Source organism: Heteronotia binoei, chromosome 13 (genome assembly GCF_032191835.1).
Source record: "Heteronotia binoei isolate CCM8104 ecotype False Entrance Well chromosome 13, APGP_CSIRO_Hbin_v1, whole genome shotgun sequence".
Lineage (NCBI taxonomy): Eukaryota > Metazoa > Chordata > Lepidosauria > Squamata > Gekkonidae > Heteronotia > Heteronotia binoei.
In genome coordinates this window covers 22,885,099-22,909,406 of record NC_083235.1, presented here as the reverse complement: position 1 = coordinate 22,909,406, position 24,308 = coordinate 22,885,099, and the positions used below count along the sequence as shown (strand labels likewise).

The following is a 24,308-nucleotide window of genomic DNA, read 5'->3' as shown; positions in this document are numbered from 1 at the left end:
ACAATGTCTGTCCCAAAGGGCCATCAAACACTGTGTTTTGATGATAAAAAATTCAAACGCTTCAACTTGGGGAGAAGGGGAAAAAACTATAAAAAATCCTTGTTTCCAGGGCTTTATCTGAGCAGGAATGCAAAGGAACGTAGTTCCGACTGTCTTGGTGTGAGAAGCCTAACATGTAAATGAGTTCCTGCTGGGCTTTTTCTACAAATAGAGCCCTGCCTCTACTGAGACTGCATGAAAATATGACTCACTGGAAAAAATAATAATACTAGGCAAACTTGAAAGCAGTAGGAGAAATGGAAGACCCAATATAAAATGGATGGATTCAATCAAGGACACCATGGCCCTTAGTTTTGTCAGGCTCTGTAACTTTCCTATGATAAAAGAAGAAGAAGATATTGGATTTATATCCCGCCCTCCACTCCGAAGAGTCTCAGAGCGGCTCACAATCTCCTTTACCTTCCTCCCCCACAACAGACACCCTGTGAGGTGGGTGGGGCTGGAGAGGGCTCTCACAGCAGCTGCCCTTTCAAGGACAACCTCTGCCAGGGCTATGGCTGACCCAAGGCCATTCCAGTAGGTGCAAGTGGAGGAGGGGGGAATCAAACCCGGTTCTCCCAGATAAGAGTCCGCACACTTAACCACTACACCAAAAAGCCATATACTATTAACCAAATGGACTCTTCATACTAACCCCAAAAGCCTTTGCTGTGTTGTAGCTAGTATGCATATCAAAGAGAGACTGTTTGAAGTGTTAACCTTGTGCAGAGTACGAAAGGAGTAAAAGAATGTGGCCGTTAATAGATACCATGTCCCCATGTCCGGCCAGCATCCTCCCTTAGGCAAAGAGATAAGGGGGAGCTCTCATGTGAAAGTTTGCACCTTCAGTTTCTTTTGTTATGAGAATCACTTTGTTTAGATAATACTTTGATGTAGAATCCCATAAGACCCTGGGACCCCTAGTCTCTGACATTAGTCTCAATTTCTGTATCTTGCAATGAGTTTCCAATAAAGTGTCCATTTTTATCAATGAACACGGCCTTGAGTCTCCATCGCCTGACAAGTTTGCAAGACCTGAGCAAGGCTGTTAATGATAGGGCATTTTAAGATCATTAATTAGGGTTGCCAAGTCCAGTTCAAGAAATATTTGGGGACTTTGGGGGTGGAGCCACAAGCAAGGTTGTGACAAGCATAACTGAACTCCAAAGGGAGTTCTGGAGATCACATTTAAAGGGACCGCACACCTTTTAAATGCCTTCCCTCCACTGGAAATAATGAATAGGGGCACCTTCTTTTGGGGCTCATAGAATGGGACCTCCTGGTCCAATATTTTCAAAACGTGGAGGATGTTTTGAGGAGAGGCACTGGATGCTATGCTGCAAATTTGGTGCCTCTACCTCAAAAAACAGCCCCGCCAGATACCCGTGGATCAATTTTCCTGTACCCTATGGGAATTGGTCTCTATAGGGAATAATAGAGTGCCCAGCAGACATTTTCCTCCCCCCCTCCCCGGCTTTCTGATGACCCTGAAGCAGGGGGAGGGCCTCCAAACCAGGGGATTCCCTGCCCCCAACTGGAGATTGGCAACCCTATCATTAATTCATAGGGTCACCATAAGCTGGAAGTGACTCGACATCTCTTAACACAGTGGTCCCCAACCTTTTTGGGCTCCGGTTTTGTGGAAGACAGTTTTTCCAGGGACCGTGGGTGGGTGGGGGGGGGACGCAATGGTTTCAGGAAGATACAATTGTTTATTTCTATTAGTTTGGTGTAGTGGTTAAGTGTGCGGACTCTTATGTGGGAGAACCAGGTTTGATTTCCCACTCCTCCACTTGCAGCTGCTGGAATGGTCTTGGGTCAGCCATAGCTCTGGCAGAGTTGTCTTTGAAAGAACAGCTTCTGGGGAGAGCTCTCTCAGCCCCACCCACCTCACAGGGTGCCTGTTGTGGGAGAGGAAGGAAAAGGAGATTGTGAGCCACTCTAAGACTCTGAAATTCAAAGTGGAGGGCAGAATATAAATCCAAAGTTTTCTTATTATTATTACTACTACATTGTAATATGTAATGAAATAATTATACAACTCACAGCCCGGTTGCTAACAGGCCATGGACCGGTACCAGTCCATGGCCTGGGGGTTGGGGACCGCTGTCTTAACACACATGCAGAGGGAACATGCTCTCACCTGGTTAGTGCAGCCAAGTTTGATGTCAGCAGATCTTGGATGTAAGGCAGGAACAGCCCTGGTTAGTACTTCAAAGGGAGACCGCCCAGAAGTAATAGAATCATAGAGTTGGAAGGGATCTTCAGGGTCATCTAGTCCAACCCCCTGCACAATGCAGGAAACCCACAAATACCTACCCCAAATTCACAGGATCTTCAAGTCCAAGGTTGCTAGAAACTCAGAGCAGTGTACGTGTTTCTTCTTCAGTTTTATCCACACGACAGCTTTCCAAAGTATGGCAGGCAGAAAGGGTGATGGAAGAGTTGCTAGCAGCCTAGAGGGAGAAAAGTGTCCTGCTGAAAGAGCTGTTATCTACCAGGTGATGTTGTTTAGGGCACAATGAGCATCAGCTGCCCATTTCCACATAGTAAGTCTATGTTAAAGGGGCAGAGCGTTTTCCTCCAGACTGTTGGCAACCCAGATGATGGTCCTAAAGCAGGGGTGGGGAACCTTTTTTCTGCCAAGGGCCATAATGGATATTTATAACATCATTCGTGGGCCATAAAAATGATCAACTTAAAAAACCGTGCTCCGCCGAGGGAGAATGATTCAGGCCAGCAAAATTAATGCAAATAATTGTTTTTCTATTTGAACTCAAGAGGGGAAAGCCTAATTTGGCATGCGCATGCGCACACGCGTGCGCACACGCACACACCCAGCCCACTGCCCTAGGCAAATGCGTAGGTCCAGGGCTTTTTTGTAGAAAAAGCCCAAAAGGAACTCAGTAGCATATTAGACCACATCCCCTAATATTAGCATAACAGGTTACACACTCATTTGCATATTAGGCCCGCCATCTGGGATAATCAAGTGCAACTGAACTGTGACAGTTACTTTTCCAGGCCCTGCAGCAATTCTGGGCGGCCAGCCAGGCCCCAGGGAGGCTGCCACACAGAACATCTGGGCCCTGTGATTCCTGCCTGGCCTGGGGAGGCTGCTGCACAGCATGGCTGGGCCCCACAATCCTCGCTGGCCAGCCAGGCCCCAGAGAGGCTGCCACATGGCTCGGTTTGGCCCTGCAATCCCCGTAGGCTTCCCAATCCCCCCGCTTTTCCGGGAGGCTCCTGGGTTCCCAGCTTCATCCCCCGGTCTCCAGAAATCAGGAAGCGGGGGGGTGGGGGGGTGGAGGGGGGGGGAGAACATACCTGAAGCGTTCATGTTGGTGTAGAGCTCCTGAGTCCTGAGCAGTTTGTAAAATTTCTGCCCCTTTAAGGCTGGGCAGGAAGGAGGAAACAGGAAGGGCTTCGGAGAACGGCCCCGCCCTTTCTTTGCTTTCGTTTTCAGAGCAGGCAGAGGGAAGAAGACCAAGTGCGGTAAGTGTTTGTTTGTGTGTGTGAGAGAGGGAGGGGGCAGGGAGGGGGGAATTCCCTGGTATGGAGGCCCTCCCCCTTCCTTTAGAAAGCGTGGGGGGGGAGGGAAATGTCTACTAGGCACTCTATTATTCCCTATGGAGAACAATTCCCATAGGGAATAATAGGGAATTGATCCGTGGGTATTGAGGGCTCTGGGGGGGCTATTTTTTGAGGTAGAGGCACCAAATTTTTAGTATAGCATCTAGTGCCTCTCCCCAAAATACCCCCCAAGTTTCAAAACGATTGGACCAGAGGGTCCAATTCTATGAGCCCCAAAAGATGGTGCCCCTATCCTTAATTATTTCCTATGGAAGAAAGGCATTTAAAAAGGTGAGCTGTCCCTTTAAATGTGATGGCCAGAACTCCCTTGGAGTTCAATTATGCTTGTCACATCCTTGTTCCTGGCTCCACCCCCAAGGTCTCCTGGCTCCACCCCCAAAGTCTCCTGGCTCCGCCCCCAAAGTCCCCAGATTTTTCTTTAATTGGACTTGGCAACCCTAAATCCCCGAGGGCCACACCAAGTGACCTCGAGAGCCGTATACGGCCCTTGGGACGGAGGTTTCCCACCTAGGGTTGCCAAGTCCAATTTAAGAAATATCTGGGGACTTTGGGGGTGGAGCCAGGAGACTTTGGGGGTGGAGCCAGGAGCAAGGAAGTGACATCACTTCCAAGTCAAAGGTCAAGTGATGTCACTTCCTGAGCTTCACTCCTCTATATCACTTCCAGCACACTGCATCAAACACCACCTCTAAAACCCTTCACGGGGGTTTAGGAATCCTAATTTCTACATCAATTAAATTGAATGTGTCCATCTAAAAAATTCAAACCCATGGGCAATGGCTATCCTTCTACACTTCAAAATGGGGTCTCTTCTAATACTAAATGTATATATCCCTCCCCAGCAAAAATGATCAGATATAGCAAGGTGCTGTAATTAATCTGAATTTTTTATTGAAGAACTTTTATTAGATACTCCAGCACACCTGATTCTAAAGGGGGGGGGAGAGACTTTAGTGCTAGACTCAATTCAAATGATAAGATTCTAATTGACAAATTTGGATGAAAGCTTGCTAAATAATGTCACTTAATTCAAAACAGATATGGGCTTCCCCCTTAAACAGTGGAAGCCATTCCCAACCTTCTCAGCTCAAACACAATTACAAGCCTAAGTAGCTCTATCATACCTCTGGTAATTCTGTGGTCAGGTATTTCTCAGTTGCATTCCCTTTGCCACAAAAAAGAATTTGTAGCTCTTTATGCTTCAGGAACTTGGCAATTTGGAAGCTTAAGATAATTCATACCAGAGAAAATTCTTATATGCACACTAGAGCATATTATGTCCTCCTCTATGTCTAGCAATTGGGAGTGGAGGTTTGCATATATCACCCCTACCAAAAATCCTAATAAGCAGCTCTGGTTACCATCATGTAATAGAATAGCTCTAGGGTTGCCAGGACCTGTCACTGACCAGAGGCAGGAGTCGGGTTGCCAGCTCCAGGTTGGGGTATTCCTGGAGACTTGGAGGTGGAGCCTGGGGAGGACACAGAACTCAGTGGATTACAATGCTCCCAAAGTCCACCCTCCAAAGCATCCATTTTCTCCAGTAGAAATTGACTTTGCAATCTGGAGATATGCCATAATTCCAGGAAATACTTTCAAGTATCAGTTATTCGTCTTTCCATTTAGTGGGATTAGAAAAGAACACAATATCAAAACAATATCTGCAGTACTGCATTTAGAACACCTGAGACTCAGAAGCAATGTTCCCTCTAAGCTGTGGGGTCATGTGAGCAAAAAATCTACTTTGTGAGCTACTGGCATTGAAGTCATGAGCTCCTGCATAAATTAGTTTCATGTGGAGCCATTTTTCCTGAGCTAAGACAAAAATGTGTGAGCTGGAGACTAAAAACTGAACTAGCTCACACTAACTCAGCTTAGAGGAAACATTGCTCAAAAATATGTTTAAATGTCATCTAGAACGAACATATTCATAATGCAATAAACTATATTGCTTCTTTTTCACAAAAAATACAATTCCTGTCAAACTAGCTGATCTTTACCTGGAAAATCCCTCCCCCCAGTTGTTATAGGATTGGTTTGTTTGGTGTGTTTGTTGTGATAAAAAAACCCTGCTATATCTTAAGGGGGGGGGGGGAAGGAGAGCAAGATAATTAACTCAGCTAAACAATGCTAGCAAATAAAAATAGGTTAGTTTTAACACCCATTTTCTTAAGTGAAAATGACTTCCGTAATCTGGAAATGAGTTGAATAAGTATGCTTGCACATGAAAAAATATACCTTGAATTAAACTTTGTTGGTCTTAAAGGTGCCACTGGGTTCAAAGTTTTAGCAAGGTTTTAAAAATTAAGACAAATTTCTTCAGAATGTTAGACACCCGGGCCAGCATATACTAAAGTTAAGCTGAACATGGGGTAGCCAAAGGCAATAAAAGCAGAGGAGGCAATAAATCAGATAAGACAATGAAAAAATAAACAGTCTCCACAAGAACACAAGGCTGGGACTGCGCTTAGCCCAGCCCGGCTGAAAAGCACATAAAACGAAAACTTAAGCACTCTAAACCAATACCTTAAATCATTTAAAATCAAAGCACCTTAGTCGCATAGCAAAACAACGTCAGAAGACTACTCCTTGCCTGCACACACGCTGTTGTGTCCTAGGTTCAAATGGAGAACTGTTACTTTTGGAGGGAAGCTGAACAAGCCAAGCTTGTACTCCACACCAGGGTTCCAGAGAAGGCCTAAGCGTGCCCAATCAGGGGAAGGATTGAAACATAAGTAGCCAATCAACATCTAGGCTCATACTGTACCCTGATAGGCCCTTAGGCCTCTGTAAATAGCCAATCCATGTACATAGTTAAGGTCCAATCAGAAGGGGGCAAGAATTGTATAAAGGAGCGGGAGGTTTGAATAGAGCTCAGTCTGTGTTGGTGTTCCTGAAGTAAAGCTTGCTGAAATCACTCTCCGACTGGTCTCTTACTGCGCTGACCCCAGTACTTTACACTGGCGACGAGGATGGGTTGCCAGTAAGAACCAGCAACAGAACCAGGAACACGGAAAGGTGGCTAAATCCAAGCCATCTGGGTCTGCACCTCCGCTCTGCACACACCCCAGCTCGCAAGCCACCCAGACACGCTGCCAAGAATGGAGGCTCCAGCCAACCTCCTACAGCCCTTTAGCATTGATCGCCCCGAGTTGTGGGACTCGTGGGTTGAAGGCTTCCAGTCATACCTGACCTTCCGGAAGATTACAGAGACTACCATGCAGAGAGCTCTGCTTATCAGTACGTGTGGCACGGAGACCGTGGACTTAGCCAGGGCTCTTCTCCAACCCAGGAAGCTCTCAGAGACGCTGGTGGACGACATCATCAGCGCTCTGGAGAAGTATTTCCAGCCCCAGCCAACCAAGCTCACCCGGCACTGGGACTTCCGACAAAGGACACAGAAGGCAGGCGAAACCACGATGGCGTTCTTGACAAGCCTGCGCCGGGTGGCAAGCCGATGCAGTTTCGCAGACCTCAACAAAGCCCTTCTCGACCAGTTTGTATGGGGCTTGAGGGACGAAAAACTAGTACAGAAACTCCTGTCCCTCTCCGAGTGCGACCTAACAAAGGCAATCGATGTGGCCACCAGCTGGGAGAAGGGCAGATCAGCAGAGCCACGGCTGACAAGACAGGCTGCGGCACACCAGATCAACCCTGAACCATCTACAGAGGACTCAGACGAGGACAAAGCTCTACAAACCGGCTATCGTTCAGCAGGAAGGAAGACCACCCATGCCCCACAGGGCATGAGACACAAGACACCACCTGCATGTGCAAGCTGCGGGGGCCAGCACAAGCGAAAGACCTGCCGATTCCGGAATGCCACCTGTCGACTCTACAACAAGGAAGGCCACATCGCCTGTGCCTGCAGATCCACATCCCGAGCACGCGTCCCGCAAAGATCTGCGCACTCCGAAGGCCAGCCAGACTTCGAGACCGACGCTCTCCACGCCCACCCATACCCGGTACAGTACCTACCCTCGCCAGTCAGGCCCTCCAAAATCCGGGTCAATGTAGGGATCAGGGGGGTGCCCTGCCAAATGGAGGTGGACTCTGGGTCAGCATCATCTATTATAGCGGCAGAGACATTTTTTAAAATCCCCACCAGGCTGAGGCCTTGTCTCAGGGACCCGGGGTTTACCTTAGTGGACTTCCAGAAGAATAAGGTGCCTATCTTGGGAGTGGGCCCGGTCCCAGTCCAATACAAGGGGTTCAAGGGCCAGCTACAAGTGCTAGTGGTCAAGAACCACCTTACAAACCTTTGGGGTCTCACTGGTTCAAGCCCCTGGGAATAGAGATCAGGGGGGTCAATAAGACTGTCGGAGTGGACTTTAACAAGGTTTGTGAAGAGTTCCCGGCCGTTTTCGATGGCACCTTGGGCTGCTACACGGGTCCCCCGGTTACACTACACCTTGACCCCACAGTGCGGCCTATTAGGCTTAAAGCGCAGCGAGTTCCATTTGCGCTCAAGCCTAAAATTGAGGAGGAACTGGATAAACTGATTGCACAGGGAATACTAGAGCCTGTCACCCACGCAACCTGGGAAACTCCCATCGTGACTCCAGTCAAGCCCAGTGGGGAAGTGCGGATTTGTGCAGACTATAAGTGCACCCTCAACAAGGCTCTTCAGGCCCACGCATACCCTGTGCCCATCGTCAGCCACGTTTTAGCCACCCTAGCCGGCGCAAAAATTTTTGGCAAGTTGGACTTGGCCCAAGCTTACCAACAGCTGCCGGTGGATGAGGCCACGGCCAACGCCCAAACAATTGTGACCCACTGGGGGGCCTTTAGAGTAAAGTGGTTGCAATTTGGCGTGAGTGTGGCTCCGGGGTTGTTCCAGGAACTCATGGACTCTCTTTTAAAAGGACTTCCCGGAGTCACTCCATTCTTTGATGATGTGCTGATCGCGGCAGCCTCGCCTGAAGAATTCGCCGCCCGCCTTAGAGGAGTCCTACAACGTTTTGAAACAGCCGGCCTCAAGGTCAAACGGGAGAAGTGCCTCCTGGGTGTGGATCTGGTGGAATTCCTGGGGTTCTCCATCGATGCCCAGGGGGTCCATCCCTCCGATGCCAAGCTGCGTGCCGTCAGAGATGCTCCAGCGCCCACCAACAAGCAAGAACTCCAGGCCTTCCTTGGCCTCCTAAACTTTTATCATGCTTTTCTCCCCCACAAGGCAGCGGTGGCCGAACCCCTGCACCGGCTTCTAGACAAGAACTGACCCTGGGCGTGGGGCCGCCAGCACGCTAAAGCCTTCCAGGATATCAAGGGCCTCCTGATGTCCAACTCTGTCCTTGCCCATTTCGACGAGACCCTGCCCTTGGTCCTTGCATGCGACGCATCCCCTTATGGCGTGGGGGCAGTTCTGGGCCACCAACTCCCTGATGGGACCGAAGTCCCTATCGTGTACTACTCGCGGACTCTCTCGTCGGCGGAGTGGAACTACGCCCAAATCGACAAAGAAGGGTTGGCAGTCGTGGCCGGCGTCAAAAAATTTCATGATTACATCTACGGCCGGCCCTTTACCCTCTATACGGACCACAAACCCCTCTTGGGCCTCTTTGCATCGGACCGGCAGACCCCTCAGGTGTTGTCCCCACGGGTCCTCCGTTGGTCCATTTTTCTAGCCGGCTACACCTACACCCTAGTGCATCGCCCGGGCAAGGCAATGGGCCATGCTGACGCCCTGAGCCGCTTGCCCTTGCCTGACGTGGATCCTGATCCAGCCCCGGCTCATCAGATCCTACTGATGGACATGCTTCCGGACAGGCCATTGCTCGCCCGCGACGTTGCTGCCCGCTCCGCTCGTGATCCAGTCCTCTCCCGTATCTTGGACTGGGTGGGGAGGGGGTGGCCCAAGGGCTCGACTGGGCCGGAATTTACTCCGTTTGCAGCCCGGAAAGACGAACTATCCACCCATAAAGGCTGCCTACTATGGGGCAACAGAGTCGTCATCCCCAAACCCTTGCAAGACCAAGTGCTGAGAGCCCAGCACAAGGCACACCCGGGCATAGTCCGCATGAAGGCTCTCGCACGGAGCTATGTCTGGTGGCCCGGCCTCGATGCAGAAATTGAGGCTTGGGTTAAAAGGTGCCCAACATGCCAGGTGTCAAGGCCTGACCCCCTTCGTGGCCCAGTGCAATCATGGGAATCCACCAAAAACCCCTGGTCAAGACTGCATATGGACTTTGCTGGCCCTTTCCATGGGCGGACTCTACTCATACTAGTGGATTCATACTCCAAGTGGTTGGAGGTGGTCCAGGTGCCCTCGCCATCGTCGCAGGCGACCATCACAGCTCTGAGGGCCATCTTTGCAACCCACGGGTTGCCGGAGACCATTGTCACCGACAACGGCACAGCATTCACGTCCGCAGTGTTCCAGGACTTCTTGGCCAGGAACCTCATCAGGCACATTCGCTCTGCCCCGTTTCATCCAGCCACCAACGGCCAGGCAGAGCGGATGGTGCACATGGCAAAGGAGGCCTTGAACTGTCTGGGCCCCTCAGACTGGCCAAAAGACATGGCGTGTTTCCTAATGGCCTACCGGACCACACCCACCGCCTCCACAGGTCGCAGTCCAGCCGAACTCCTCATGGGCCGCTGCATCACCACCCTGCTGGACAAGCTGCACCCTGACCGAGCCCCAGACAGGCGACCGGTGCCGGAACACCTTAAAGCCCCCAGAGGGGTCTACCCAGGTGAGACAGTGTGGGCACGGAACTATGCCACCACTGGCCCTGCCTGGCTCCCTGGAAAGGTGGACCACGTCACCGGACCGGTCTCCTATGCAGTGGCCTTGGAGGGTGGACATCTCCTGAGGCGGCACATCGACCAACTCTGAGGTCGCCTGCCTGCCGGGGAGCCAAGGTCAGAGGCTCCAGATCCGGACAATGTAAGTCCCCGTGAGCCTGACACAGAACAGGGTTCCGTAGAGCCCGCTTCGGCCCAGCAGGAGGAGACCCTCGACCGCGCAGCTGAACCCAGGTCTTCCGGGGCCGCCGTCCCAGATGTCTCCAGCTCTGCGGAACCACCAACCGAGTCGGAACGCCCAGTCCCCTCGGAGCTCCGACGCTCGACACGAGACCGCCGCCCTCCGGCATATCTCCAGGACTATGTCACCTGATAGCTGGAACTATGGGGGGAGGGGTGTTGTGTCCTAGGTTCAAATGGAGAACTGTTACTTTTGGAGGGAACTGTTACCTTTGGAGGGAAGCTGAACAAGCCAAGCTTGTACTCCACACCAGGGTTCCAGAGAAGGCCTAAGCGTGCCCAATCAGGGGAAGGATTGAAACATAAGTAGCCAATCAACATCTAGGCTCATACTGTACCCTGATAGGCCCGTAGGCCTCTGTAAATAGCCAATCCATGTACATAGTTAAGGTCCAATCAGAAGGGGGCAAGAATTGTATAAAGGAGCGGGAGGTTTGAATAGAGCTCAGTCTGTGTTGGTGTTCCTGAAGTAAAGCTTGCTGAAATCACTCTCCGACTCTGGTCTCTTACTGCGCCGACCCCAGTACTTTACACACGCCCACTGCAATTCCTGTTCTGGAAGAGAGGCTTTTCTTCTTAAAGGCAAAGCAACCCCAAAAGTTCTCAAGTATTCTACTGCAAAGTTCTGCAGAAGTTGCTGCTGACAGGTTGAGGGCAAGGCAGTTTATCAGTTCATGCATTATTCAAAATCTCATACCTTTCTGTTCTGTAGTGAAGGCACAGGGCAGGTTTGTGTAAGGAGAAAATGTTTGCTAGATCTCCCCTCTCTCTGTGCCTGGAAGGAATGTTTATTTACACACCAACCACCTCCACAAATCTTCCTTACTAACAGGACAGGACACCCCCCTCCCCTCCCTTCTCTTTCAGCTCTTGCTGATCTCCAGTATGATCTCCCCTCTCTTGGTGCCTGGAAAGAATGTTTATTTACACACCAACCACTGTTTGAGCAATGAGATCTACAAATCGTGCGCAGGCTCTACAAATCTTCCTTACTAACAGGACAGGACAGACACCCCCCCTCCCTTCCCTTCTTTTTAGGCTCTTTCTTAGCATGCCTGGGTGATGACTGGACTCCAGTGCCGAGCCTTCGGTGGGTGCAGGGAATCAGGCAGGCTCTCTCCGGGAGAGTGGCATGAAATTGACTCCCCCCCCCCTTCTGGACTTTTGAAGAGCGGGGGAGGAGGCTATAAATTCGGGAGTCCCCCACCAGGGCGGGGTGGGGGGTGGGTGGGAAGCCTATTCCCACCCCTGTCCTAAAATCTTGCTCTGTACTTTATTGAGAAAGTGGAGGATTTAAACTTGGATCTCCCCAGCTCTAATCTGACACTCTAAAGTTAGTTTCTCTCAGTTGTCTTTTACTGAACCCCAAACCTTCATCAGAAAAGGCAATGAATTCCCGGCATGTGTGTGTGCACGCTTGTACGTATGTATGCACGTAAACAATTATACAAAATGTGTTTATTCCCATATTCCAGTTAAACATAATAGTATACAGCCCTTTAGAGGTTGGTCTTTTTAGGCAGTGGATGCCATCTAGCCTCTATAACTTATTTCCAAATCATAACATGCCCAAGTGTCCCCGTGTTATATCGGATATCCTCCTTTTGAATAAAGGAACTTGGCAAAGCCTGTTTGTTCATTCATTAGGGTAGGTGAAGTCTTTCTACAACCATTTAAGATACGAAGGAGACTCTCAAGGTTTAAAACCCACAGAAAGCAAGAACTCAAAGTGGAATATTATATCTTGAAAGTAGATTCAAGTGGGGTAGCCATCTGAAGCAGCAGAACGAAGTTTGAGTCCACTTTGTATCTTGAAAGATCCACAGAGCCTTCTGAAGGCCTAGAGCAAGCATTCCCAATGCGCTTGCCAATATCTTTCCTGGTGCCTGACAAGTGTTTTAGAAAGGCAGGAGAGCCGGGTTTTGTCTAGCAAGGCTTCTTGGGTTTCCAGTCCCCAATTGGGGGAAGGGGATCTGCTGGTTTGGAGGCCCTCCACCCACTTCAGGGTTATCAGAAAGTGGGGTGGGTGGGTGTGTTTAATGCTGGGCACTCCATTATACCCTATAGAGACCAGTCCCCATAGGGTACAATGGAGAATCTAGCCATGGGGATCTGGAGCTCAGGTGGGCTGGTTTTTTAAGTAGAGGCACCAAATTTTTAGCATAGCATCTGGTGCCTCTCCTCAAAAAACTCCCCAAGTTTTAAAAAAGATTGGACCAAGGGGTTTTATGAGCCCCAAAAGAAGGCGCCCCAGTCTTCCATTATTTCCAATGAAACGAAGGCATTTGAAAGAAGGGCGGTCCCTTTAAATATGATGGCCAAAAAGTTCAGCCATGCTTGTCACAACCTTGCTTCTGGCTCCACTCCCAAAGTCCCCAAATACTTCCTGAGTTGGACCTGGTAACACCAAAGGTTTCTGATTAACCACTGGAGATTTGCTTGACTTTTATAGATCCTTAAAAACATTAATTGCACAAGAGTCTTTGCTGTTTGACTGAAGCTAAGCTGCAGCAGCCATTTTTCTTGCTGGCTTCACCTCCTCCAGTAGCCATTTTGTTAACAACCACCACGCTGTGCCAGAATTCCAAATGCACTCACAGGCTCAAAATGGTTGGGGACCCCTGGCCTAGTGATTCTGGTAGCCTTATTTCCCCATTTTATGTAATACGTTACTAATTATTCTGGTTTGTCCAGCTTCCAGGCCCTTGTAACCTCTCCTGGCAGCCCCACATAGTGGTTAGAGTGGTGAGTTAGGAGCCAAGAGACCCAAGTTGAAAGCCTCATTCTGCCACCGAAGCTCATTGGGTGAGCTTCTCTTTAAGCCTGACCTACCTTGCAAGGTTGTTGTAAGGATAAGACAGAGGCGGAAATAATGAGGTCATAAATAAATTGGTGTGGGTCCCCTTCAATAAATGAATTGGTATAAATAACTAAAAAAATTCACAAACAGCATAAAAATGATACAACCACACAGCAAACCGATTCAAAGAAGACTTTGCTTGATACCTAGAGAAACCAGTAATTGTTAAAATAACACACTTCATTAGAAAACAGAACAATTATTCCACACGTCATAGAATTAACAAAAAAAACACTACATTATTCCTTTTTAAATCATGAAAGAAGGATTTTTTTTTAAATTTTTTTCAATGATCTACATTTTTTAAAGTTCCAACCCCAGCTCAAACTAGCAGGATTAAAACAGAGAGCCTTGCCTTTAGGCATATACCCATATTTCCCCCCTAATTCATTACAGGGTCAGAGGACTGCTCGAATAATAACTCAGTCTTAATTGAGTGAGTCTTTTATACTTATATGCTTCCACCTTCTCCTAAAACCCACCAATTAGTGGATAGGGCTTGATTTCATTTTTAACATTAACAAAAGCCTTCCTCATTTTACTTGCAGGCATTAAAAACAAAGGGTCTCTGCTGGCTAGCTCAACTAATTCTTACTTGGTTAAGGGCCCTGTTCAAACTGCAACATTCAAATTATTTCTCAAGGATCAATGTAACTGTTTATGTGCTGACTTAGCATGGCGACATTTTCAGGGATTTTATGACATTGTTACCAAGGGGATGAGGACCTCTCATCGTCTCAAATCTTGGGTAATTCATGGAGACTTGGGAACAGGTCCTCGTAAAGATGCCAGCCTCCAGGTGGGTCCTGAAGATCCCCTGGTATTAGAACTCATCTCCAGGAAACAGAGACCAGTTCCCTGGAGAAAATGGCTGCTTTTGAAGGTGGATTCTATGGGATTGTACCCCACGGAAGTCTCTGTCCTCCCCAGGCTCCACCCCCAAATCTCCAGGAGTTTCCCAACCTGAATCTGGCAACCTTGTGGCCAAGAGGGATTTGGCAAACTCCTTCTTGGGGAGGATAGACAGTTTTGGGATGGAGCATGGGGGAAGGATGTGATGGCACAGATCTGAAGCTGTTTCTTCTAACCCAGGGGATTGGGTCTCTGTAATCTGGAGGTCAGAAGTAATACAAGCAGAACACCCAGTCCTACCTGGAGGCTGGCGACCTTACTATTCCACTTTGAGAGCCCCCACTCAGGACTGTGGTGTTAATTTCACCCCTCAATGCCATTAAATCCTAGGTTTGCCAGTCTCCAGGTGGTATATAATATACACGGGAGAATCACGGGGAGATAGCAAACCAGACAGAATATCGTGATATAATAACAAAAACCATTAAACTATAATAAACCCACTTTATCAAAAAGTTTTTTCTTAAATATAGTGATGTTAGCACAATTTACGTTTTTTTACAAGGTCAGTAATTCACACAGCCATATAAGGCTATTTGCAATAACTGAGCACATATAATACTTCAGGAGAATCAAATTCCCACAATAAATGAACTTTCGATTAATTTAGTATGCAAGCACCTTTTGCACTCAGCACTTTATTGTGGGAATTTGAGTCTCCTTAAGTATTATATGTGCTCAGTTATTGTAAATAGCCTTATATGACTCTACCTCAAAAAAACAACCACTCCAGAGCCCCAGATACCCATGGATCAATTTTCCATTATACCCTATATAGGAATTGGTCTCCATAGGGAATAATGGAATGTCTAGCAGGCATTTCCCTCCCCCCCACCCCCGTTTTCCAATTGCCCTGAAGCGGGGGGAGGGCCTCCAAACCGAGGGCCTCCCATCTGGGGATTGGCAGCCCTACTTCTGCATGATACCACCTACCACCCACACACTCAAGATGATGATGGGAATAGTGGTTGTGAGGCAAAACACCCCGGCCTCCTTTCAAAGGGTTTATGTTAGTAAGGAGGCCCAGTTCATCCTGCATGTATGTTACTAATAGGTTCAGATGAAGGAGTAGCTTCTCATGAGAGCCCATAGGAGGGGGCAGGGCAGACTAAGGGTGATGCAATTTTTCTAAAAGCCTCTCTAAAGAACAAGCTCAGATTAGATGCCATCCTCACCTGATGTCACTGGGCCAAAAATGATAATTCAGCTAATGCCCAGGGGAACAGACATTAGCTGAGAGCCCCAGCCACCATGGCCAATGGCTGGGGCTGATGGGAGCTGGAGGCAAAAAGCATCTGGAGAGCTACTGTTGGCCACCCCTGTTATATAGAACCTTCCTTGGAGGTTTTTACAGCAATGAAGACCCTGTGAATTTAGGGAGAGGTATTTTTTGTGAGTTTCCTGCATTGTGCAGGGGTTGGACTAGATGACCCTGGAAGTTCCTTCCGACTCTGATTCTATGATTCCTCTCCAAACCCTACCCCACCCTTTCCAGGACTTTTCCAACCCAGAGCTGATAACCTTACAGAAGCCTGAACTATGATCTGCTTTAATTGCAATTGCTAGCAACAGAGAGAATGCCTGATCGGACCTTGGCCTTTGACTTTAGAAGTTAAGGTTTGTCCCATCTAATGTGACTACACAAAATGTTAGACCAGGGGGTGGCCAGACTTGCTTAATATAAGAGCCATATAAAATATAAACATCAGATGTGTGAGAGCTGCAAGACATGAACATCAGATGTTTGAGAGTAGAAAGTAAAAAAGGTAAAGGTAGTCGTCGTTTCCAACTCCAGGGTGACGTTCCTTTCACAACATTTTCACAGTAGACTTTTTGGGGGTGGTTTGCCATTGCCTTCCCCCGTCATCTACACTTTACCCCCAGCAAGCTGGGTACTCATTTTACTGACCTCGGAAGGATGGAAGGCTGAGTCAACCTTAAACCGGCTACCTGAATCCAGCTTCCGCCGGGATCAAACTCAGGTCGTGAGCAGAGCTTAGGACTATAGTCTTCACCACTCTGCGCCATGGAGTTCTTGAGAGCAGAAAACAGACAGGCAAATAGTTAGGGGGGAGGTGGAGGTGGAAAGAAAACAACTTCAACTTTAAATATATTCTCCAAGCTGTCAGCTTGCTTGGTTTGGAAAAGTGATTTGAAGAGACTTTAAATGCTTTCTCAAAGCCAATTTATAGGGTGGTCGGGGCTTCCCGAGTCACATAATATGTGTGAAGGAGCCACAGTTTGGCCACCCCTGTGTTAAGACAGTTGAGTTAGCTTATTGGTTTTCTCGCTGCATGAGCATATACTTGGCTGTAGAGTATATTCTTATACAGATTATAATTGAAATAAATTTGATAAATTTATTTTTAAAAAATAAACACCAGTTTGGTTGCTTGTGTACAACAGCCCTGGGGCCCCGCTATGTTCATGCTTGAGCTTCTTGACAGAGGTTCGTTTTTACGAGAACCGTGTAATAGCGTAAGTCTTGAAGCGGTGGTTTGATTCCAGCATGAACTCCTACAGAATTCCAATGAGGTATGCTCACAGATAAACAGTGCAATCCTAAGAACATTTTCCTGGCAGCAAGTCTCATTGAATTAGATTGTATGATTCTGAGTAGACCAGCTTATGCTTGTTCTTGAAGTGTCCCCAAATTGCTGCCAGTCTGGTGAGACCTGGGTTTAAGCCTTAGCCATGAAGTTCAGTGGGTGGCCTTGGATCAGTCAGTGTCTCTGGCCTAAGCTATTTCACAGAGTAGTTATGAAAACTAAATCAAGCAACTTACACATTTGCAGTCTAGAATTCCTTGGAAGAAGAGTACGGTATACATTGAGAAAAAAAAGTGTAGGATGATTTCCTTTTTCTCAGGGAAGGCTAGCTGTAATAGAAATGAAGTAGTTGGCCTTTCCCTGTAGAATTTGCCTTTCTTTACCTGTAGAATTTCTGCCTGACTTCCATGCAGCTTTAAAAGGTCATAGGGACCTACTGGGGGGAATGTGGCAATCTTAATATTTACAGTAGATATGGTACATCTGTGGTGGATATCTGTGGGGGGGGTTTGTGTTATGTCTATCTGCCCATTAAGAAGAAAGCTTGCAGCAACAGAAGTTGTAGAAAACAGTTTTTAAACATTATTTTAAAAAAGGAGAAAAAAAACCAAGTTCCAGCGATTAAAATATTAAAAAGGAGAAAAAAAGTATAAAGACAAAAATATGACAACACTGGTGGAGGACCTACACGTAAGATTCTATAAATGGTTTCCAAATATTTAAAAATAAGTCCAGATGGCATTGCTGTCTATATGTCATGCATTCAGATATTGACAGAGTTCTCAAACCCTCAATCCATTGATTTACCAGAGGTAGGCATTTATCTTTCCATTGTTGTAATAAGTCTTTTAGCTGTCATAGGTGCATCAATAGGCAGATGGTTTAATAGTATATAAAATCCTCAAAAATCAATGAGCAATTGCAATGCAAAATTGATATGAGTAACAACTTCTTCCCAGAAATACTGAACGACGGTACATGCTAAATTTAGCATATGTTTAAGGGACAGTCACAATGATCCATGCAAAATCCCCAAACAAGAACAAAATCCAAGCAATCACCTTTTGTTAGGACCACCCAAATTGACACAAAACATTGTGCAAGCTTTCAACCTCTTCATCACCTTCCCCTGACCTGGATAGCCCAGGCAAGCCCAATCTCATCAGATCTTGGAAGCTAAAGCAGGGTCGACTCTGGCAAGTACTTAGGAGGGAGACCTCCAAGGAATACCAGGAGCCGGTAGGCAGGGGCAGGCTTTATTCAACCACCTCCCTAAATAACCTCCAGGCCCCCAGTAGGGGTCAGTCACCAGAGGTTTTACAACTGATCTTCCAGGTGCACACATGCATATATAAAAATACAGAAATACTCCCCCCCCCCCCACACACACTCTTTGTCAACCTGATGAAGAATTCTGGTGAGCTTGAAAGCTTGCACAATGTTTTGTATCTGTTTGGACAGGCCTAACAAAAGGGGTTAAATGGATTTTGTTTTTGGGATTGCTGCAATGAGCCATAGCTAACATAACCCACAGAACTTTTGCTCCGAGATGGATATGCTGCACCCTGGCTACAGGAAGTCTCAGCCTCAGAAGGGAAACTGCGTTTACCACTTGTCAAAAAGGAAATGTTAAAGAGAAGTTGATATGCAGCTGGGGCACCAACACTGACTCAGAAGCTGTGCGGCTCCCTGTGTCATTGGGCACAGCCCCCCTCCCAGTGACTTTTGGACTTGTTGCGGTATTCTGCTTTTGGGGACTGGCATCTCTGTGAAGAGCGCGGGGGGCCCAGTGGCCGGTTTTGTGGGGAGATGACTCTTCCTTCCGTGTACCAGCACAAGTTCGCTGAGAAACTGACAATCCTCAATGAGAGGGGCAAAGGGGTTCTCATCCGTTTGTACAATATCAAAAAGGTAGGAACTGATGTGACCCATTGCAGGTCTTTATATTTTTGAGGACATTCATGGGAGGCAAATCCATGCATAGCCAATGGGGAAGAAAGCTGTGGAGTCTGGTTGATTGAAAGGTGGGGCATGTTTCCTGTTCTGTCATTATTCGGGCTGAGATAGAATGGGTGGTTGTTAGAGCCAGGAGCTGTGAACCTGGCCCTAACAGGTTCTTGGTTACTCTTCCCAGTTTGAGGGAGCAGTAGGTGGAAACTGGGCTTTATCAACCAAAAGGCACAATACTTGCTTTGACCCCGGTTTTGGGACAAGTGGAACCTCTCCCTTCAACCTCAGAAAATGGGTTGGGAATATCTAATAAGATAGTTCCATCCTCCCTTGAATGAGCTGTTGTTTGGTTTTCTTTGGAGGAGACCCACCTTACACTTGTAGGTGGGAGGGATTTTTCTTCTGAATAAGAGAAGAACCTCACAGATTCTTCCGGAGGAAGACATGTTTATCCTTTCTTCCTGTCCTCCTACTTAATTACTCTGATAGATCTTATCTCCTTCCTTTTTGCTATGCTGTCTCCAACTTGGAAGAGCCTTCTCATAGTAGTTGTACTGGGGTGTGGGAGGCCGAGGTTTAAACCCCATCTAGGGTTGCCAGCCTCCAGGTGGGACCTGGAGATCTCCCACTTTTACAACTGATCTTTAGCTGGCAGAGATCAACTTCCCTGGAGAAAATGGCTGCTTTGAAGGGTGGACTCTAAGGCATTGGACCATTCTGAGGCCCTCCCCTCCCTAAACCCCGCCCTCTCCTGGATCCACCCCCAAAGTCACCAGGTATTTTCCCAATTAGACCTGGCAACCCTAATATGCTATGGAAGCCCTTTGGCTACTCACTTTCTTGTCTGCTCAACCTATCTTACATGATTTACAGGAGAGTAAAATGGAAGAGATGAGAATTGTAAGAAGGGAGTTGTTGGACACTACTCTGTATCCCCACTGGGGACAAAATTGTGGCATAACTATCTGAATAAAATTCTACCTCTCTTCAGGGATCCTTTCCTGTGCTCTCTGTAGCATGTAGCACTGCTGGCACCAAAGAGGCAGGCAGTAAATAATGCAACAGCAGCTGCACATTTATTATGCTTGTCACATTAGGACCCCACCTTCTTCCTCTGAGGTGCTCAGAAATGCTTACGTGGCTTTCTCTTTTTGGTCCCCCATAACTATGTGAGGCACTTTCAGAGAAACTTGTCCAAAGTTATCCGGTGATACTCATGGCAGCATGAGCGTTTGAATCCAGTAGGAAAAAGCAAGTGTCCAGTATCACCTTAAACCAGGGGTGTCAAACTCATTTGTTATGAGGGCCGGAACTGACATAAATGAAACCATGTTGGGCCGGGCCATGCGTGTATCTATTTAAGATTAGGTAGCAGAGATATAAACACAGAGAAACACAAAGATTTTTTTTTTATAAACCCTTAAAATAAAGCATGCTTAAAACATTAACACTCATTGGTCTTAAAGGTGCTTTCTTTGTATCTCTCCCATGAGATCCAGGGGACTGGGCAAAGGAAGCTCTGGCTCTTTCCTTCCTTCCCCAGGGGACCAGGGGAGAGAGGAGCCTCAGCCAATAGAAGGAAGAGAGGACTGATTCAGTAGCACTGCTGTGCGATTGAGAGCGCCTAGCAAAGCAAGCTCTGCCTCTCCCCAAGGGAGGAGCCTCAGCCAATGGAGAAAATAAGTGTTTTTGCAAGCCTTGCAAAGCAAACTGTAATCCAGAAGGAAGCAAGAGAGAGGGAGAAGGAAGCAGACAACAGCCAGTTGTTTGGGGGCCTGATAGGAGCCCTCCGAGGGCCTGATTCAGCCCTGGGCCACGTGTTTAACACCCCTGCCTTAAAGACTAACAACATTTATGGAAGGGTCAGAGCATCGTGAGTCCTTGCTCACTTCTAATTGAGCAAGGACTCAAAAAAGCTCCTACCCTGCCACAAATGTTGTTAGTCTTTAAGGTGCTACTGGAATTTTGCTCTTTTCTCCTGTTACAGACATTAACACGGCTACCCATCTTGATCTATTTGAATCCTGCTTCACTGGTCCTAGGCTGAGGCTGGCTCCGCCACACCACTTGCTCCTGGCTTGTTGGCTTGGCTTCTCCTTATCTGGAGACTAAAGAAGGCCTGAGGGGAAGGAAACAGAAACGCAACTGACTGAGGCCTTGTACCCCTTTGGGCCTTGTGAGCAAAGAAAGAGATGCCACCACCAGCAGTTTCCTGTTTTTAAGTGCAGGGTGTAGGCCAAGGAGTCAGTGAGGCTTCCTCATTCACGATAGCAGCAGCGTGATCTCATTGCTGCCTAAAATGAAAATTGTTGCGTCAGTGCTTTCTTTCCCCTTCCCCCTCACTTGGACAGACTTCCGAGCGCTAGTTTGATTATAATAATAACCGTTGCAAATTGCCTCAAAATCTGATGTGAAGGTCCCAATTTCCCATTGCTCAAAATAGGGGCAATAGAATATTCATTTAAAAGATGGGTGCATACAGTATGCATTCACACACTCACCACATTTCTCTTGTTTATTCAAGTGATTGCTCTTTCCAGAGCTTTCTTTGAGCAGGAATGCACAGGAACGCAGTTCCGACTGGCTTGGTGTCAGGGCGTGTGGCCTAGTATGCAAATGAATTCCGGCTGGGCTTTTTCTACAAAAAGCCCTATGTGAAACAGTGGTGATATCAGAGGGTGTGGCCCAATATGCAAATGAGTTCCTGTTGGGCTTTTTCTACCAACCCCCCCCCCTGGTTCTTTCCATGTAGCTCACGCGAATGCCTCTGTAGCAGTGGTGTCAAACTCATTTGTTATGAGGGCCGGATCTGACATAAATGGGACTTTGTCAGGCCAGGCCAAGTGTTTCAGAAAATGTAATGCCAGGTAGTGGAGACATAAACTTTATAAAGGACATAAACAAACACAATAAAAATATATTATTTTAAAACTTAAAACACAAACATGCTTAAAACAATAACACTCTTGCTATATTTTGTTTATTTAATCGTCTTTGATAACTGACACCTTCCAAACCATTCCGCCCTTAAAAGGTGGGGGAATAATAGGATTTGACAATGCAATTTTTAAAACACAACATCAAGAAAAAGCATAGCAGAAACTAAAAATATAAATTAAAAATATAAAATGGTCTGAGCCTAGGGAAATATGAAATGGCTGGGCCCAGTCTACTCAGAGTGGCTGTAGCTCTCTGGGGTTTCAGGGTTTTTTTACAGGTTGGTTTGAGATATAATTTTGGTTGTCCTCTTCAGCACTTGTTCCCATTGGAGCCCTGTATTAGGAGGCTATATGTGTTGAAACTAATATTTCTCTGCAAAATTGGAGTTCCTTGAGTTTGCAGAACTCTATATTTTAACTGTTGTTGGTTTCACACCTCCCCACCAAACCATAAAAGATGTTGTCTAAAATGGAGAGGTGGGGGAATAGTGGAATTTGGCAATGCAATTTTTAAAAAAATAAAACATCAAGAAAAAACACAAAGATCGCAGCAGAAACTAAAAATGTATACTAAAAATATATAATGCTCTGAGCCATGAAGTGACTGGGCACTGCAAGCTTCTTTCTCCCCCCCTCCCCACATCCACTCAAAGAATCTGTTCTCCAGGTGCAGAAGCTTTGACTGTGGGTTCTCAGGTTAGAGTACCACTCAGGCACCTTTCTCAGGTCCATTCAGAAGAGACAAGCTGGCTCAAAACCTCAAGCCAAAAAGGCACACAGCCAAACAATGCTGCAAAAACTTATAGAAAGTTTTTTCTTTAAGTTTTTGCAGCATCAATTGGCTGTGTGCCTTTTTTGCTTTTGGTTACAACTTTTTCTGTTTTTTTCTATGGAGTCCAGAGAAGCCAGCGACCACAAAGGCAGCCCTGTCCTCTGCTTCCTGCAGCTTGAACTTGAAGGGATGAGGACAGGCAGGGGCGGGAGTGGGGGGAAGAGAGCCACAGGCCTGATTAAAGCCCTTGGCTGGGCGGTTCTTCTGAGCCGCGGGGCATGAGTTTGACACCTCTGCTGTATTGCAGTTTTATGGTACCTTCTGAGAACATCTCTTCATGCTCCCCAAGCCAACTCTGATACCAAAACCAGCAGTGTTTAGGGAGGCCTCCCAGGCTGCAGCCCTAAATTTCCAGGGGTTCCTCAGCCTGGATATGGAAGTTCTAAACCACCCCTGGGGTCATTTTGTAAAAAAATAGGTGGGGGAGCTCATTAGCATAATGAATTAGCATAATTCATTAGCCTATCCCACCAGCCAAAAGCAACCCAACACAAGAAAGGAGAGCCTCAGGAGAGTGAGGCCTGCTTGGGCTGGCTAGAGATCCCCCTCCCCCTCCCTAACACCCCCTCCCCACAGTCAAAAGGTCAGCAAGCCACCTGCTGCCCAGAATCACATAAGAAGTGGAGAAAGGGTGGTGTGGGCTTCTCCAGGGGTTAATGAGGGCTGCTGGGGGTGTGGCAGAGCCCCTGGTGGCTGGCTGGCTGGTCACTCTCCTAATCCAGGGATTATGCAGCTGCACCTACTCTTCAATGGACAAGGTAGGTAGGTTGGGAGGAGGAGGAACCCTCAGAAAGGTTCAGGAGCTGTGCTCCTGTGAGCTCCTGCTGAATTCAAGGCCTGCCCCCCCTCCCATCCCCTTCTGGTGGCCAAGGGGGAACTGGCAGCCCTGCTGCAGTCTTTACCCCCTGCTATCCATCATTTTTTTCATTAAGGGAAAAGATTATCCCAGGTCTGAGCTGGGCCCGCTTTTGAGAGATGAGGCTGTGACTTTGGTAACCATTCACACAAGACAGTGAATGACTGACACTTTTGCTCACTTTTGCAGACATGCACCGATCCCCGATCCAAGCCGCCCTTCTTCACCGAGAAGACCATGGAGCCTTGCATCAAATATGTCAACAAGAAGTTCCCCAATATGGACATGCGGAGCAGCACGGTGAGACCTTTGGAGCTGGGGTGGGGAAGTCAGATCTGCTGTGCTCCTGGCAACATGAGAGCTCTCTTCCTAGAACTGGCTGTATCATGGCTTCAATAAGAGCAGCATTTGGCATGCACAGTTGCAGCTTAAGGGTGCAGAGTTGCATCCAAAGACGACCTTTCCAGATAAGCAAAAATGGATGCTGGATTTATTCTGGGGCTTCCGTGACACTCCATGATACAGCTGCTAGGGTTGCCAACCTCTAGGTGGTGCCTGGGGATCTTGTAAAATGGCAATTTTGAAGGGTAGACTCTATGGCATTGTATCTGGACACTGAGACACATCCCCAAATTCCACCCTCCCCAGGCTCCACACCCAAAATCTATGGGTTAGGGGTGTCAAACATGTGGCTCGGCCCCCGGAAGGCTCCTATCAGGCCCTTGAACAACTGGCTGTCATCTCCTTCCTTCTCCCTCTCTCTTGCTTCCGTCTGTGTCACAGCTTGCTT

At 47.6% G+C, this 24,308-nt stretch overlaps 2 protein-coding genes across 6 annotated transcripts in view; one reads left to right on the top strand and one right to left on the bottom strand.

The window, feature by feature from the left end:
• The window catches only part of LOC132581100 (gametocyte-specific factor 1-like), a 30,776-nt gene extending 15,087 nt beyond the window's left edge, over window positions 1–15,689 (bottom strand). For 2 of the 5 annotated variants that reach the window (XM_060252158.1, XM_060252157.1), the window contains exons 1-2: window positions 4,758–4,927; window positions 2,359–2,495 (exon numbers count right to left, since the gene is read on the bottom strand). The gene's annotated coding sequence lies outside the window, so the exon portion shown is untranslated. Of the gene's footprint in view, window positions 1–2,358; window positions 2,496–4,757; window positions 4,928–6,184; window positions 6,379–10,824; window positions 10,903–15,567 lie in introns of those variants that run through there. The other 3 variants (XM_060252154.1, XM_060252153.1, XM_060252152.1) reach the window with 3 other exon arrangements.
• Window positions 15,690–18,692: 3,003 nt separating this feature from the next.
• The window catches only part of NCKAP1L (NCK associated protein 1 like), a 129,486-nt gene continuing 123,870 nt past the window's right edge, over window positions 18,693–24,308 (top strand). Inside the window, exons 1-2 of the mRNA XM_060252162.1 lie at window positions 18,693–18,852; window positions 23,708–23,818. Of these exons, the coding sequence (XP_060108145.1) occupies window positions 18,751–18,852; window positions 23,708–23,818 (213 nt within the window). The 5' untranslated portion in view covers window positions 18,693–18,750. The remainder of the gene's footprint in view (window positions 18,853–23,707; window positions 23,819–24,308) is intronic.